This window comes from Dipodomys spectabilis, unplaced genomic scaffold (assembly GCF_019054845.1).
Source record: "Dipodomys spectabilis isolate Male_0828 unplaced genomic scaffold, ASM1905484v1 ptg000379l, whole genome shotgun sequence".
Classification (NCBI taxonomy): domain Eukaryota; kingdom Metazoa; phylum Chordata; class Mammalia; order Rodentia; family Heteromyidae; genus Dipodomys; species Dipodomys spectabilis.
In genome coordinates this window covers 439,493-455,700 of record NW_024871056.1, presented here as the reverse complement: position 1 = coordinate 455,700, position 16,208 = coordinate 439,493, and the positions used below count along the sequence as shown (strand labels likewise).

The following is a 16,208-nucleotide window of genomic DNA, read 5'->3' as shown; positions in this document are numbered from 1 at the left end:
TGCAGAAGAGGCGGGAAGCGTACCGCGTGCTCGCGGGGCCCGTGGCCTGCAAAGTAGTTAGGACTTCAGGCGTGAGGCACCACAACCAGCTAGTGTCTTCCATGAGTAGCCAGCAGTGCCTTTATTGTCTGGTTTTGGGGTGATTAGGGGTCGGGGGAGGTCCTGGGGCTCGAACTCAAGGTCTGGGCGCTGCCCCCAGTGCTGCTCACTCAAGGCTAGCGCCTGTCGCTTGAACTCAAGGTCTGGGCGCTGCCCCCAGTGCTGCTCACGCAAGGCTAGCGCCTGTCGCTTGAGCCACGGCCCTACCCTCAGCTTTTGCTAGTTGCTTGGAGTCAGCGTCTCACGGGCTTTCCTGCCCAGGCTGGCTGCAAACGTCGACCCTCAGCTCCCAGCCTCCTGGGCAGCCGTGTGGCTGCAGTGTAGCTGTGTCTTTGCTCTTTGGGCCTGAATGCAGTGCCACCCGGGCGGTGCACCAACCCCGCCTGGGCTCCAGCAGGGCTGTGGCCAGCGGCCTCTGGTGTTGGACTCGGTGCGTCTCTGTTGTGTCTAGCTGGACCTGGCCGCACAGTACATCAAGGCGGCGGTGAAGAACGTGCCCTCAGTGTTCCTCATGACGGACTCCCAGGTGGCAGAGGAGCAGTTCCTGGTGCTCATCAACGACCTGCTGGCCTCGGGGGAGATCCCTGGGCTGTTCGCGGACGACGAGGTAGAGAACATCATCTCCTCCATGCGGCCGCAGGTGAAGTCCGTGGGCGTGGCGGACACGCGGGAGGCATGCTGGAAGTTCTTCATCGAGAAGGTGCGCAAGCAGCTTAAGGTAAGACCCCCCCAGCACCCCAAGGCTTGAGTCTGTGCCCCCCTGAATTGAGACCGTCTCTTCCCAGGCTACTGGGGGCCATGGGGAGAGGGAGAAGGGGGGGCTCAAGCCTGGACATTGTTCAATGCATGCTGTCAGAGCTAGCTCAGGGCTGGAGAAAGTATTTCCTCACTTAAGCAAGTGTAAGGAGGTAGACACTGCTTGGCTATCAGCACTCCTGGACTCGTCCGGTACAGCTGAGAGCCCCCGGGAGCCTGGGGTTTGTCCTCGGAGTTCAGGTAGAGTGACTGTCCCTGGCAGAGGTCAACCCCAGCCCTGGTAGGCATCTGTGGTGGTCACAGATGCTGTAAGAACCAGCATCCCGTCCAGCGTTGTCTCTGGCCCACAGTTCCCTTGGTAGATCCTAACCGTGGGACCAGAGATCCCACAGCCGCCTCCTCAGCTGCCTCTTCAAGGCTAGGTGCTGTCCTTCAGGGCCTGGGGGGAAGCCCTCATAGGAGGGATTGCAGCTTCCTGGTCCCCAACCTCCATCCGCCCTGCATGGAGGCCCGTTCCCCACCTCTCCCTCGTCTGCGCTTTCCTTCACAGCACCGTCAGGGTGACGCTGGGGTCTGGCCGCCCTTCACACCCCAACGCAGGACTGCTTCCCCAGGCCGGGGACGCTCGGGCCCGCGTCTCATCTCTAGGTGGTCCTGTGTTTCTCTCCCGCATCTCATCTCTAGGTGATCCTGTGCCTCCCCCGTGTCTCACCTCTAGGTGATCCTGTGTTTCTCCCCCGTGGGTTCCATCCTTCGAGTGCGAGCCAGGAAATTCCCTGCCGTGGTCAACTGCACGGCCATCAACTGGTTCCATGAGTGGCCGGAGGACGCTTTGGTGTCTGTCAGCGCTCGCTTCCTGCAGGAAACGGAGGGTATCCAGGTAAGGCAGAGATGGCACGGGTTCAGATTCCCAGCCCCCAGGCCCAGCCAGGGCTCTGCACAGAAACCAAAAGAGCATGCATTCATTGGTTGAACACATTTTCAAATGAACCAGAATTAAAACTGAGGCCCCCTTGAACCACTTCCGGGACACAGCTCCAGGGCTGGTCTCGGAGCAAGGCAGGCCAGATGTCTGGGGAAAGTCAGGACACCTGAGATCTGACAGGAGGAGAGGCTGAGTGATCAGTGGGGAGCTGGGCCGGCCCGGGGTGACCGGCCCACGTGCCCCTCACAGCCAGAGGTGAAGATCTCCATCAGCCTCTTCATGGCCTACGTGCACACCACCGTCAACGAGATGTCCAGGGTGTACCTGGCGACCGAGAGGCGCTACAACTACACCACACCCAAGACCTTCCTGGAGCAGATCAAGCTCTACCAGAACCTGCTGGCCAGGAAGAGGATGGAGCTGGTTGCCAAGATCGAGAGGCTGGAGAACGGCCTGATGAAGCTGCAGAGCACGGCGTCACAGGTAGCGGACGCGAGGCCTGCAGGGCACATGCTCACACGTGCGCACATGCATGCACACACATGCACATACACACGCACTGTTGTGGGAGGTGGTAGCATGTGGAGCCAAGACCAAATACAGCAGCATGAACATTACTCTCTTGCCACTGAGGAACCATCCTTCCTGGTCCCGGTGAGGATGCGTGCCCCCGTGAGGACTCGGGTGGGAAATGCTTGGGTAGCGGCGTGGGGATCAGGGAGGGCTGCTTCTCCAGTCCCGGGCAGTCGGTGGGAGGCACGGCTCTCATGCCCCATTCACAGCCCGGTGCCCGGCTCAGAAAGCATCCCAAGGCTTTCTCTCCTGTTGTATTGATTTTTCACGTCAGCTTCCTGGCTTCAAATGACCTCCATAATGGAGGCTTCCACACTGGACATGGCCTGCCCCCTGCCTCGGTCAGGGGCAAGCTGGGCACTCACACCGGTTCCCAGAGAGCTCTCCTTTCCTGTCCCCCTCCCCCCGCCCACCAACCCCGAGAGCCCCGGACACCCATACACCTCCAGCGCCTCAATGCTGAGACTCGGTGGACTTGTTTTATCTGTTTACCCAGAGTACCAACCCCCAGAGCACCAGGAACTGTCTTGAAGAAGGCCATGAATACAGAATCACTGCTCAAACAGACTTGACCTTTGAGATATTGAAAAGATACTCAACCCACATGCTGGTAGCTCACTCCTGTAATCTTAGCTACTCAGGGGGGCTGAGATCACAGTTCGAATCCAGCCCAAGCAGAAAAGTCCATGAGACTTTTTGTTGGTGGTGGTGGTTGTGGGGCTTGAACTCTGGGCCTGGGCGCTGTTCCTCAGCTCTTCAGATCAAGGCTAGTGCTCTACCACTTGAGCCACAGCGCCACTTCTGGTTTTCTGGTGGTTTATTTATTTATTTATTTTTTTTTGGGTCCGGTCATGGGGCCTGAACTCTGGGCCTGGGTGCTGTCCCTCAGCTCTTCAGCTCAAGGCTAGCGCTCTACCACTTGAGCCACAGCGCCACTTCCGGCTTTTTTTTTTCTTTTTGCTTTATGTGGTGCTGAGGAATCGAACCCAGGGCCTCAGGCATGCAAGGCAAGCACTCTACCACTGAGCCAACTTCCCAGCCCTTCTGGTGGTTTATTAGAGAAAGAGTTTCACAGATTCTCCTACCTGGGCTGGCTTTGAACCAAGATTCTCAGATCTCAGCCTCCTGAGTAACTAGGATGACAGGCATGAGCCACCAGCACCCAGCTCCATGAGACATTTTATCTCCAGTTAATCACCAGAAAAGCTGGAAGTGGAAGTGTGAATGGTAGAGTGGCCTACTTTGAGCCAAACACTAAGATTCAGCACCCTGGTCCAGCATTCAAGCCCCAAACCCCTTCTACTGACAAAAATAAAATTAAAAAAGAAATGAGTCCCTGGGAGTCAAAAGCCACCAGCATTCTACGGCTCTGCTCAGAGCAACCCACAGAGGGTTGCTCTGCTGGCCATGCCCACTTTTGCCCATCCCCAGCCTTTCTGTCATAGGTGGACGATTTAAAGGCCACGCTCGCCATCCAGGAGACTGAGCTCAAGCAGAAGAATGAGAACGCTGATAAGCTGATCCAGGTGGTTGGTGTGGAGACTGAGAAAGTCAGCAAAGAAAAGGCCATTGCGGACGAGGAAGAGGTCAAGGTTGAGGTCATCAATAAGGTAGGCAGGGCTGTCCAGCCAGGCCCCCAGCCTCAGGCCCCCTTGCCACTCAGGAGGCTGAGATCTGAGGATCACAGTTTGAAGCCAGCCCAGGTAGAAAATAAAAGCCCAAAGCCGGGCACAGGTGGCTCACACCTGTCATCCTGGCTAGTCAGGAGGCTGAGATCTGAGGATCACTGTTCAAAGCCAGCCCGGGCAGAAAAGTTCATGAGACTCTTATCTCCAATAAAAAGCAGGACTGACACCTGGCCCCACCCACTCTGGCAGCTGAGGGGTGGGCTCCTGTCCTCCCTCCCCACCCCTCACAGGCAGGAATGGACAGCCCTGTGCTGACTCTCCCTTCCGTCCCACTGCCTTCCAGAACGTGACTGAGAAACAGAAGGCTTGTGAGACGGACCTGGCCAAGGCCGAGCCAGCCCTGCTGGCTGCCCAGGAGGCCCTGGACACTCTGAATAAGGTGATGGAGGCAACAGAGAGGGGCACGGGGCGGGCGCTGGCCGGGGCCGGCGGTGACACTCGCGTGGCTTGGGGCCTCGCAGAACAACCTGACGGAGCTGAAGTCCTTCGGGTCCCCCCCGGACGCCGTGGTCAACGTGACGGCCGCCGTCATGATTCTGACCGCGCCAGGCGGCAAGATTCCCAAGGACAAGAGCTGGAAGGCCGCGAAGCTCATGATGGGCAAAGTGGACGCGTTCCTGGACTCGCTGAAGAAGTTTGACAAGGAGCACATCCCCGAGGCCTGCCTGAAAGCCTTCAAGTGAGTCGGGCCGGCTCCCCTGCGTCGGGCAGCGCTGTGTGGACGGCCCCGCCCGAGTCCTTCCCGCCGCTGGGCCTGGGCTGAGCAGAGTGAGGAGGACGCCAGCGCAGGCCACCTTGTGAGCCGCCAGGGTTGGGGGAAGCGTGGCTCCCAGGCGGCTGCACCTCCATCTCCTGCTTGAAGAGAGCTGGGCAGACAGAAATGAAGCAGCAGCCTCCCCAGTGGCGCCTCAGGCAGAGGCACACGGCACACAGGCCTGGCACGGGAAACCCTGGGCCACCGGACCACAGAGAGCCTGGCCTCGCACAGAGGCCTGGCCCTGTCCCTGGAGCAGCCTGCTCACGCAGACGCACACTTGAATGCAATGCATACGTGCATTGTGCGCTCTGGTGTGTACACACATGCACATGTGCACATGTATATGAATGCAAAGCATTGCACACACATACTAAGAGGTGTGTGTGCCATGCTCACACATAGGGTCACACACATACCTATATAGACACCAGCCAACACACACACAAATGCATGACATCTGTGCACACGTGTGTGCATCTGTGTGCCCACAAACACATGGGCTCACATGCATCTATATACACACAAGTACCAGTGTGAAACATCCATACACTGCATATGCATTCCCACATACACGCAGGCTTGCACACACACATACACACACACAAGTACCAGTGTGGAAAATCTATACGCTGCATATACACTCCCACATACACGCAGGCTTGCACACACATACACACACAAGTACCAGTGTGGAAAATCTATACGCTGCATATACACTCCCACATACACGCAGGCTTGCACACACACATACACACACAAGTACCAGTGTGGAAAATCTATACGCTGCATATACACTCCCACATACACGCAGGCTTGCACACACATACACACACAAGTACCAGTGTGGAAAATCTATACGCTGCATATACACTCCCACATACACGCAGGCTTGCACACATACATACACACACAAGTACTGGTGTGGACACCTATCTACGCCTCATAAGCATTCCCACATACAGGCAGGCTTGCACCCAGAGACACGTGTGTGAATGTGAAGTGTCTGTACCCATATGTGTATATGTGTGCCCATGTATACACGGTTCACACGTGTGTGCATGTGTACACAGCATCCATGCGTGGGGAGTGCCCACATGCACTCAGCCTCACACATACAGTGCCCATTTGGTTGTTTTTGTTGGTCCTGAGGCTTGAACTCTGGTCCTGGGCGCTGTTCCTCAGTTCTTCAGCTCAAGATGAGTGCTCTACCATTTGAGCCACAGCACCACTTCAGTTTTCTGGTGGTTTATGGGAGATAAGAGTTTCACAGACTTTCCTGTCCAGGCTGGCTTTGAACCAAGATCCCCAGATCTCAGCCTCCTGAGCAGCTAGGATGACAGGCGTGAGCCACTGGTTCCCAGCTCAGTGCTCATTTGCTGGAGGCTCTGTCTTGCACGGCCCCCAGGGCTACCTATGGCTCCCTCTGGAATGGCCTGGGACTGGGGAAGGGGTCCTGGGGGCTGCGCAGTTGTCAGAGCTTCCACTCACAAGGTAGTCCATTCTGGGAGTGATCCACGGCCCCCAGAGGCGCACACGTGAGGGAGACTGATAGGGTAAGTAGGGAATCATTTGAAGTATATGACAGTAAAGGCAGGGCTGGGTGTGGCTCAAGTGGTGGAGGGGTCACACAGTAAACACAAGCCCTGAGTTCAAATCCCAGAACCACTTAAAGAGTGAAAATGAGAAAACAAGACAAACCTGATAGATCTACTACAGCGTGCAGCTGCTCTCAATGTGTGCATGCGCATGTATGTGTGCATGTGAATGTGTGTATGCGTGTGTGTATGCGCGTGCTGTGTGTGTGCTGTGTGTATGTGTGTGAGTGTGTGTTTGTGTGTGTGTGTGTGTACATGCATAATCCAGAGCCTTGCACATGCTAGCCAAGAGCTCTACCACAGAGACATATCCTGACCTAGAAAAAATGTTTTTGGTATATTTCTTTCCCACTTTTTTTTAGTCTTCCATAGTTAAAATGATATTAAAAACACAACTGTGTGTGCTGCTACAAAAGCACAATGGCTTAGGATACATTGTATATATGGATAGAAATGTCCCAAGGAAGCCTCTCATTGTACAACTAATATGTGCTGAAAATATTATAAATAAAACATAAACTGAAAAAAAAAAAAAATCACAGTGGCTCATGCCTGTAATCCCAGCTACTTGGAGGTGGAAATCAGGAGGACGGTAGTTCAAGTCTAACCTGAGCCAAAAATTCACAAAATCCCATCTTTTAAAAACGGAGCATACAGTGGTAGAGTGCTTGTCCTGCATGCATGAGGCCCTGGGTTCGATTCCTCAGCACTACATAAGCAGAGAAAGCTGGAAGTGGTGCTGTGGCTTAAGTGGTAGAGCACTGGTCTTGAGCTGAAGAGCTGAGGGACAGCGCCTAGGCCCAGAGTTCAGGCCCCATGACCAACCAAACAAAAAAACAAAAACTGAGCACACTGGTATGCACCTGCAATCCCAGCTAAGCAGGAAGTATAAATAGGAAGACCAGAGACCAGGCCAGCCCGGAAATAAATGCAAGACTCTAGATGAAAAAAAGCAACAAAACCAAAAAAGGGCTGAGGTGTGGCTCAGGTGCTAGAGCATCTGCCCAGCAAACAAAAACAAAATCATCCTTCCTCCACCAAAACCAAAGCGACAGCCCTACTGCCCTTTCCTTCACTTTCCCTTTAGAGGCCAGATACTTGCTTTTTTTCTTTCTTTCTTCCTCACTTCTCCGCGGGAGAAGTACTGGGAACTCAGGGCTTCACACTCCGCTTAATCTTTTTTTTTTCACCAAAAACATGGCGGGGGTAGGGGTGGGAGGGAAGTTGCTGTACCACTTGAGCCATGTGTCTACTTCGGGCTTTTTGCTGGTTAATTGGTGATGAGCATTTCAGATTGATCTGCTGGCTTCGAATCCCGATCCTCAGAGCTCAGATTCCTGAGCAGCTAGAATTAAAGACATGGGCCACATTTTTTTTTCTTCCTTCTTCTGTCACCATTAAAGTAACCAAAAAAAAAAAAAAAAAAAACCCTCACTGTGGCATCGAAGGTGAGCTACAGCACCCGGCTAGCCCTGGGCAGCGGGGCACTGGGGCCTGCTCCCTGCAGAGCCCTGCCCAGCACCTGTTCTCCTGCCAGGCCCTACCAAGGCAATCCCACCTTCGACCCCGAGTTCATCCGCTCCAAATCCACGGCTGCAGCCGGCCTGTGCTCCTGGTGTATCAACATCGTCCGCTTCTACGAGGTGTACTGCGACGTGGCGCCCAAGAGGCAGGCCCTGGAGGAGGCCAACGCAGAACTGGCAGAAGCGCAGGAGAAGCTGTCCCGGATCAAGAACAAGATTGCGGTAAGTGCCGGCTCAAGGGGCCCCGTCCAGCTCCCAGCCACTAGCTCATGCTGCCTGCCGGTCAATACCTCGGTTTCAAATGCGCCGGCTCGGCCTGCCAGTGTGAATTATTCAGCACCAGGGGAGACTGCAGGCCAGCGTTGGGACCAGAGAGCCTGTGGGCAGATGTGGGCGAACAGAGATATACGTGCAGGGCTGAGACCAGGACTTTGCAGGGGGCAGCTGGGACCTGCCCACTGTCCTCCCACCCAAAAGGACTCTGTCCTGTGCTGACCTTGCTCTGTCCTCTCAGGGCTGCGAACGGTGAGAGTCTTCCCATTACTACTCCAGGGCCTTTCCCATCTGTTTTCCCAGGAGCTCAACGCCAACCTGAGCAACTTAACATCAGCATTCGAAAAAGCAACCGCAGAGAAAATCAAATGTCAGCAGGAGGCGGATGCCACTAACAGGGTTATCTCCCTGGCCAACAGGTAGCCGGGCCTCCCCAGACCCACCCCTCCTGTCCCTGAGCCCCCGCCACCAAAGGAATAACCGAGGCCTTTCCAGGACTTACCCTGGGGCAGAGCATGTCCCTGAGCACCGGAATCAGCAGCTGCTGGAGTCTCCCCCCACAGCCCTCTCTCCCTGTCTCTTCTCACACCCGGCACAGAGGACAAGGGTGGTGCCAGGCAGCTGTGTGGTTCAGGGAAATGACAGGAAAGCAGTCTGCGTGCATGCCCAGTGTTCTATACGTGCAAGTCCCGTGGCTGGTGCTCTACCACTTGAGCCACAGCTCCACTTCCAGCTTTTTGGTGGTGAATAGTAGCCTAGTGGCCCCAGGCTGATGGTCAATGATTTGCTTATGGACCCTGGGAGGCCTAGGAGAGTCCAGGAGCATGGGTACCGTGACTGGGGTGGGGTGGACACCAGTTAGGATCGGGGCCATCACCAAGCTGATGGCCCGAGAAGCACAGCGTGTACTCCAGAGGCCCCACTCCCGTGGGGCCCAGGCCCGTGCCCTCTGGACACAGCATGGTCCTGGGCTGCTATGGTCCCAACCCTGAGCTCTGAAGCACTGGGTGATGCCATCCGGGGACACTTGAGTGAAGGTGTGCGTGTGCACGGTACCCGGGGCCACATGTCTCTCCCCAAAGCATTCATCCCCGAGTCCCCCAACACCCCGCTGCTGAGGACTTAACGTGGAAGTCTGCAGATGGGGCGGCCGTCGAGGGGAGCACACCGGGGCCCCAGCCGCTCCCGCCTCGGTTCCCTTCCAGGCTGGTGGGAGGACTGGCATCAGAAAATGTCCGCTGGGCCGAGTCGGTGGAGAACTACAAGGTCCAGGGGGTCACGCTGTGCGGGGACGTCCTGCTCATCTCCGCCTTCGTCTCCTACGTGGGCTACTTCACCAAGAAGTACCGGAACGAGCTGATGGAAAAATTCTGGATCCCTTACGTCAACAGCTTAAAGGTGAGACGCACAGTCCTGTTCAGGACGCGGAGTTCGGGGAGGCCCTGCAGCGCCCGCGCCTCCCCCGGCAAAGGCTCAGCTCACGGGGTCCGGCCTCTGACTGCAGGGCGGGGCAGGGCAGGGCGTTACTGGCTGGGACCGCGGTCCCCCAGCAAGCGGGAGGCCGCAGCCCCGTTCTGAGGACGCACGCCCGGCCTGCAGGTGCCCATCCCCATCACAGAGGGCCTGGACCCCCTGACGCTGCTGACGGACGACGCGGACGTGGCCTCCTGGAACAACCAGGGCCTCCCCAGCGACCGCATGTCCACGGAGAATGCCACCATCCTGTGCAACACGGAGCGCTGGCCCCTCATCGTGGACGCCCAGCTGCAGGGGGTCAAGTGGATCAAGAACAAATACGGCAGCGCACTCAAAACCATCCGCCTGGGACAGAAGAGGTGCGGAGGGGCGGCCAGGGGCAGAGCTGGGGGGGGGGGGGGGGCGTGGCGTGCGGAGACATGGGCGGGCGGGCTGAGGGCGGGCGGGCTGAGGGAGGGCAAGCAGGAATGACCCCAGCATGAAATCAGCCGTGCGCCAATGGTTCCCGCCTGTCATCCCAGCTACTCAGGAGGCTGAGCACTAGAGGATTATGGTTCAAAGCCAGCCCACACTGAAAAGCTCACATGACTCATCTCCAAATGAAATACCAAAAAGCTAGAAGGTGGAGGCATGTCTCCAGTGGTAGAATACCAGCCTTGAGGGAGAAAGTCCAAGATAGATAAATGAATATCACAGTAATACTACTAATAAGTTAAATTAAATCAGGCCCTCTCCCCTCTGATCACTGTGTTCCCAGACTTGTGGCTATGGCTTAGGGAGGGGATGGGGGGTTCCAGGCTGACATCTTCTCCTTTTTTTTTTTTTTGTGGGTCATGGGGCTTGAACTCTGGGCCTGGGCGCTGTCCCTCAGCTCTTCAGCTCAAGGCGAGCGCTCTACCACTTGAGCCACAGCACCACTTCTGGTGTTCTGAGTGGTTCATTGGAGATAAGAGTCTCACGGACTTTCCTGCCCAGGCTGGCTCTGAACCGTTACCCTCCTCGGATCTCAGCCTCCTGAGTAGCTAGGATGACAGGCGTTGCGCCCCCGGCGCCCAGCTTCTCGCGTCATTTTTGTATCCTCATCCCTCATGAAAGCATGGCTGCAGCCGTCGGGGTGCCCATGGCCACGCCCGTCAGGCCTCCTGTCCTGGGATGTGGGTTGGGGTCCAGGCCTAGGAGCGTTTGGCCCCTCCCTTCTTCACCTCCATTCCCACAATCCCCCCGGAGTGGTTGGGCAGGAAGCCCCTCCACACTCCTCAGGAAAGGAGCAGCCGTGGGAGGGCTGGGCTGCCTGCTGGCTTCCCGCTGGCCTCTCGGGCCCCATGCCGGCCCCTCACACCTCCCCTGGTTTCTGTGCTGTGCCCGCAGCTACCTGGACATCATCGAGCAGGCCATCTCGGAAGGCGACACGCTCCTCATTGAAAACATTGGTGAGACCGTGGACCCTGTGCTGGACCCTCTCCTGGGCAGGAACACCATCAAAAAGGGAAAGTGAGTTGTTTCCAACAGGCCAACCTCTGCCACCCCGGGAGGGAGGGAGGGAGGGCAGGCGGGCAGATGGCAGGGACTCAGCAGGGGCTGGGTGTGGAATCCAGCCCTGGGGGCTCCGGTGCAGCCCCGCCCCCCGAGGCCCGGCCTGGCGCCGCCTCCTTTTTCTTCTGTGCATTTTGAAAATCTTGAGTTGCAGTCCATATGTGTATATTCAGGTGAAGCTGAGCACCGGCAGCTCACACCTGTAATCCCAGCTGCTCAGGAGGCCAACCCAGGCAGGAAAGTCTGTGAAACCCTTATTTCCAATTAACCACAAAAAGCTAGAAGTGGAGCTGTGGCTCAAGTGGCAGAGCACTAGCCTTAAGTTAAAAATATCAGGGACAATGCCCAGGCCCAAAGTTCCAAGTCCAAGGATGCACACACACTCTCCTGGTGAAATGAACCACAACAGAGTCTGTGTGGTTCGTGGCATTTCCACACCCCAAACATGGACAGCTCTCACTCTCCATGTGACCAGCCCAACCCTACACAACTACAGATCTAGTTCCTGTCCCTGAATTTCCCCCTCCAGATACTTCATAGAAGAGAATCACACACAATGGGTGCCTCATCTGCTCTTTTCACTTACACATGTAGTAATGTGTAACCAGCACGCCCTCCTTCCCAGCCATGCTGAACAACATCCCACTGCCCAATAAACAGTTCCATCTAGTTCATCCAGTCATAAGCTGATGAGTTGAGCTAGCATTCCTTTTATAGTATATTTAAAAAGTAAACTGACTTTAAAAATGTAAATATCAGCTACTCAGGAGGCTGAGATCTGAGCATCGTGGTTCAAAGCCAGCCAGGGCAGGAAAATCTGTGAGACTCTGATCTCCAATAAACCACCAGAAAACCAGAAGCGGCGCTGTGGCTCAAGTGGTAGAGTGCTCACCTTGAGCTGAAGAGCTGAGGGACAGTGCCCAGGCCCAGAGTTCAAGCCCCACAAAAAGTAAATGTCAGCCAACAGAAGTCACTTTTGGGGTTGGAGGCATGGCTCGGGTGGTAGAACACCAGCTAGTTAGCAAAAGCATAGGATAATGACTTTGAATCCCAGTCTTGGACCAAAAAACAAAAACAAAAGAGCAGGGCTGGGAAGGTGGCTCAGTGGTAGAGTGCTTGCCTTGCATGCATGAGGATCTGGGTTCAATTCCTCAACACCACATAAGCAGAAAAAGCCAGAAGTGGCGCTATGGCTCAAGGGGCAGAGTGCTAGCCTTGAGCTGAAGAACTGAGGGACAGCACCCAAGCCCAGAGTTCAAGCCCCTTGACTGACCAAAAAACACCACCAACACACACACACCTGATACTGTACACTCTGAGGAGAGCCTGGCATGAGTCTTGGTACCTAAGGGGTACTGAAGGGATGTAGCCAAACAGAGGCCTCAAAAGTGAGCTGAGCCAGGGAGGGCCGCGCAGAGCTGCTGTAGGAGAGCAGCCACGGCCTGGCCCCGTCCGCTCCGCGCCGCACTGGGCTGGCAGAGTCTCTGTCCCGGCTCCCTGGTGAGCCTACTGGGCAGGCAGCTGCGTAAATGCCACCCTTGCAGGTGAGAGCCATGCACGAGGGAAGGAGACCTGTCCCAGACCAGGCTCTGGTGTAGCCGGGGGGGGGGGGGGGGGCTCCACGGGGCACCGACCCTGTGGCACAGGGACACCACTGCCAGGCTTCTCCCTGCCCGCCTCCGCCCGCTGCAGGTTCATCAAGATCGGTGACAAGGAGGTGGAGTACCACCCCAACTTCCGTCTCATCCTGCATACCAAGTACTTCAACCCGCACTACAAGCCCGAAATGCAGGCGCAGTGCACCCTCATCAACTTCCTGGTCACCAGGGATGGGCTGGAGGACCAACTGCTGGCCGCCGTGGTGGCCAAAGAGCGCCCAGATCTCGAACAGCTGAAGGTAATGGGCCTGAAGGCAGGTCACAGGTCACAGGTCACCGGTCATGGGTCCTTGTGGACCCCAGGGTCCTCCTGCTCCTCTGACTCGTGCCCAGCACGCTGTTCCTTCTTGTCCCGATGTTCCCCCGCACTGAACTCTGAATCAAATACCGCACAGAGGCCCCACCTTCCCCCCACCACCACCATGGGCTACGCGGTGGCCTGCGCCACTGGCCAAACCCCCAGCTCGGGCTCTGCCACCCCTGAGGCTCAGAGGAGCCTCTTTGCCCTTCTGATTCATCCCTGAGGTCTTCACAATGGGGAGTCTGAGGGCCTTCCTCAGGGCTCCAGGTACCCCTGTGCATGCTGGCACACGCACACACACACACACACACACGCACACACACATACATACATACACACACGCACGCACACATGCACACACACACACATGCACACACACGCATACACACACACACACACACACACACACACTGCAGCTCCAGGGAGGCCCAAGAGACTTGCTGGGTCTCTGCTGCTCCTGCAGGCAAACCTCACCAAGTCTCAGAACGAATTCAAGATTGTCCTCAAGGAACTGGAAGATTCGCTCCTGGCCCGCCTGTCAGCTGCCTCCGGAAACTTCCTGGGAGACACGGCCCTGGTGGAGAACCTGGAGACCACCAAGCACACAGCCAATGAGATTGAGGAGAAGGTGGGCAGCCAGCCTTCCAGGAGCAGGGAGGCGTGGCATGGCATGGAAGGGGGCGTGGTAGGACATGGAAGGGGGCGTGGCAGGGCATGGAAGGAGGCGTGGCAGGGCATGGAAGGAGATGTGGCAGGACATGGAAGGAGATGTGGCAGGACATGGAAGGAGATGTGGCAGGACATGGAAGGAGATGTGGCAGGGCATGGAAGGGGGCGTGGCAGGACATGGAAGGGGGCGTGGCTGGACATGGAAGGGGGCGTGGCAGGACATGGAAGGAGATGTGGCAGGACATGGAAGGAGATGTGGCAGGGCATGGAAGGGGGCGTGGCAGGACATGGAAGGGGGCGTGGCAGGACATGGAAGGGGGCGTGGCAGGACATAGAAGGGGGCGTGGCAGGACACGGAAGGAGATGTGGCAGGACATGGAAGGAGATGTGGCAGGGCATGGAAGGGGGCGTGGCAGGACATGGAAGGAGATGTGGCAGGGCATGGAAGGGCGCGTGGCAGGGCATGGAAGGGCGCGTGGCAGGGCATGGAAGGGGGCGTGGCAGGGCATGGAAGGGGGCGTGGCAGGACATGGAAGGGGGCGTGGCAGGGCATGGAAGGGGGCGTGGCAGGGCATGGAAGGGGGCGTGGCAGGGCATGGAAGGGGCGTGGCAGGACATGGAAGGGGGCGTGGCAGGACATGGAAGGAGATGTGGCAGGACATGGAAGGGGGCGTGGCAGGGCATGGAAGGAGGCGTGGCAGGGCATGGAAGGGGGCGTGGCAGGGCATGGAAGGGGGCGTGGCAGGGCATGGAAGGGGGCGTGGCAGGACATGGAAGGGGGCGTGGCAGGGCATGGAAGGAGGCGTGGCAGGACATGGAAGGAGATGTGGCAGGACATGGAAGGAGATGTGGCAGGACATGGAAGGGGGCGTGGCAGGGCATGGAAGGGGGCGTGGCAGGGCATGGAAGGGGGCGTGGCAGGGCACAGGGAACTGTCTCTGAGTAGCAAGAAGCAAGGTACAGTCACATGGGTGCTGGCCTGGGTGCTGGACACCTGGTCTGTGTAGCCCCACTGCTCAGGCGTCTGGGGGCCCCTCCTGACAGATGGGGCCTCAGCTTGTAGTCTGCCCACTTTCTGTCCATTTTCACCCATTGGTTTGCTCTCAGGTACAAGAGGCGAAAATCACAGAAGCTAAAATCAACGAGGCGAGGGAGAACTACCGGCCGGCGGCAGAGCGCGCCTCCCTGCTGTACTTCATCCTCAACGACCTCAACAAGATCAACCCCATCTACCAGTTCTCCCTCAAGGTCTCGGGGCCTGCCGTGGGCCCGGCTCACACAGGGGCTTCGGGGCAGAGCAAGGGGGCCCTGGGGGGGGGGGGGCGGAGCAGAGAGCAAGCGCCCATCACCCGCTGCCAGCACCCTGAGAGGTCGGGAGTGGGGGCCTCCACCTGTGCTTCCCTAGTGACCCCCGACAGGAGAGAGGGGCAGCCGGGGTCCAGCTTGGGGGTTCCACCCCGCAGGCCTTCAACGTGGTGTTCGAGAAAGCCATCCAGAAGACAGCGCCCTCGGATGAGGTGAAACAGCGTGTCATCAACCTGACGGATGAGATCACCTACTCCGTCTTCATGTACACCGCCCGGGGGCTCTTTGAGCGGGACAAGCTCATCTTTCTGGCCCAAGTGACCTTCCAGGTAACGCCCAGGCAAAAATATCCAGGAAAATAACCAACGCAAGATAGGGCTATCAATGTGTGGTTCAACCAGTAGAACATCTGCCTAGTGTGAACAGGGCCCTGAGTTCAAATCCCAGTACTGCAGGGAAAACCAAGCTAAAGGCAGGAAGGCAGGTGGGAAGGGCTGATGGCCTAGGATTTTCACTTAGAAGAAACATCTGGAAGCAAATCTGAGAAACGGAGACTGCGGGCTGCCAGGGGGCCCCTGATGGGCTTCCTTTTGGGGTGATGAGACACTGTAGACTAGATCACAGTGGCAGCACAGCACTGGGTCCTGGATCATGCTCAGCATGGTTAAAAGGCGGAGCTTGGTTAGGAGCATTTTACCACCTTTCTAAAAACACAAGTGATGGGCTGGGAAGGTGGCTCAGGGGTAGAGTGCTTGCCTAGCAACGCATGAAGCCCTGGGTTTGATTCCTCAGTACCACGTACACAGAAAAAGCCGGAAGTGGCGCTGTAGCTCAAGTGGTAGAGTGCTAGCCTTGAGCAAAAAAGCTCAGGGACAGCGCCCAGGCCCTGAGTTCAAGCCCCAGGACTGGCAATAAATAATAAGTGAAATGAAAACACAAGTGATGATAAAGTTTTGCCTCAGGTCACATGGGCAGAGACAGTGTGAGCCCTCTCTCTCAGGGGCACAACGGTGTGAGCCCTCTCTCTCAGGGGCAGGATGGTGTGACCCCTCTCTCAGGGGCAGGATGGTGTGAACC

At 57.0% G+C, this 16,208-nt stretch overlaps 1 protein-coding gene across 1 annotated transcript in view; it reads left to right on the top strand.

Moving 5' to 3' along the window:
• Dnah17 (dynein axonemal heavy chain 17) overlaps positions 1 to 16,208 on the top strand; it is a 104,709-nt gene that overhangs the window by 73,958 nt on the left and 14,543 nt on the right. Inside the window, exons 54-68 of the mRNA XM_042667148.1 lie at positions 551 to 817; positions 1,574 to 1,735; positions 2,030 to 2,263; positions 3,799 to 3,963; positions 4,325 to 4,420; positions 4,503 to 4,720; positions 7,931 to 8,138; positions 8,493 to 8,608; positions 9,395 to 9,587; positions 9,789 to 10,024; positions 11,034 to 11,156; positions 12,891 to 13,095; positions 13,621 to 13,785; positions 14,934 to 15,074; positions 15,290 to 15,460. Coding sequence (XP_042523082.1) covers positions 551 to 817; positions 1,574 to 1,735; positions 2,030 to 2,263; positions 3,799 to 3,963; positions 4,325 to 4,420; positions 4,503 to 4,720; positions 7,931 to 8,138; positions 8,493 to 8,608; positions 9,395 to 9,587; positions 9,789 to 10,024; positions 11,034 to 11,156; positions 12,891 to 13,095; positions 13,621 to 13,785; positions 14,934 to 15,074; positions 15,290 to 15,460 — 2,700 coding nt within the window. The remainder of the gene's footprint in view (positions 1 to 550; positions 818 to 1,573; positions 1,736 to 2,029; positions 2,264 to 3,798; positions 3,964 to 4,324; positions 4,421 to 4,502; positions 4,721 to 7,930; positions 8,139 to 8,492; positions 8,609 to 9,394; positions 9,588 to 9,788; positions 10,025 to 11,033; positions 11,157 to 12,890; positions 13,096 to 13,620; positions 13,786 to 14,933; positions 15,075 to 15,289; positions 15,461 to 16,208) is intronic.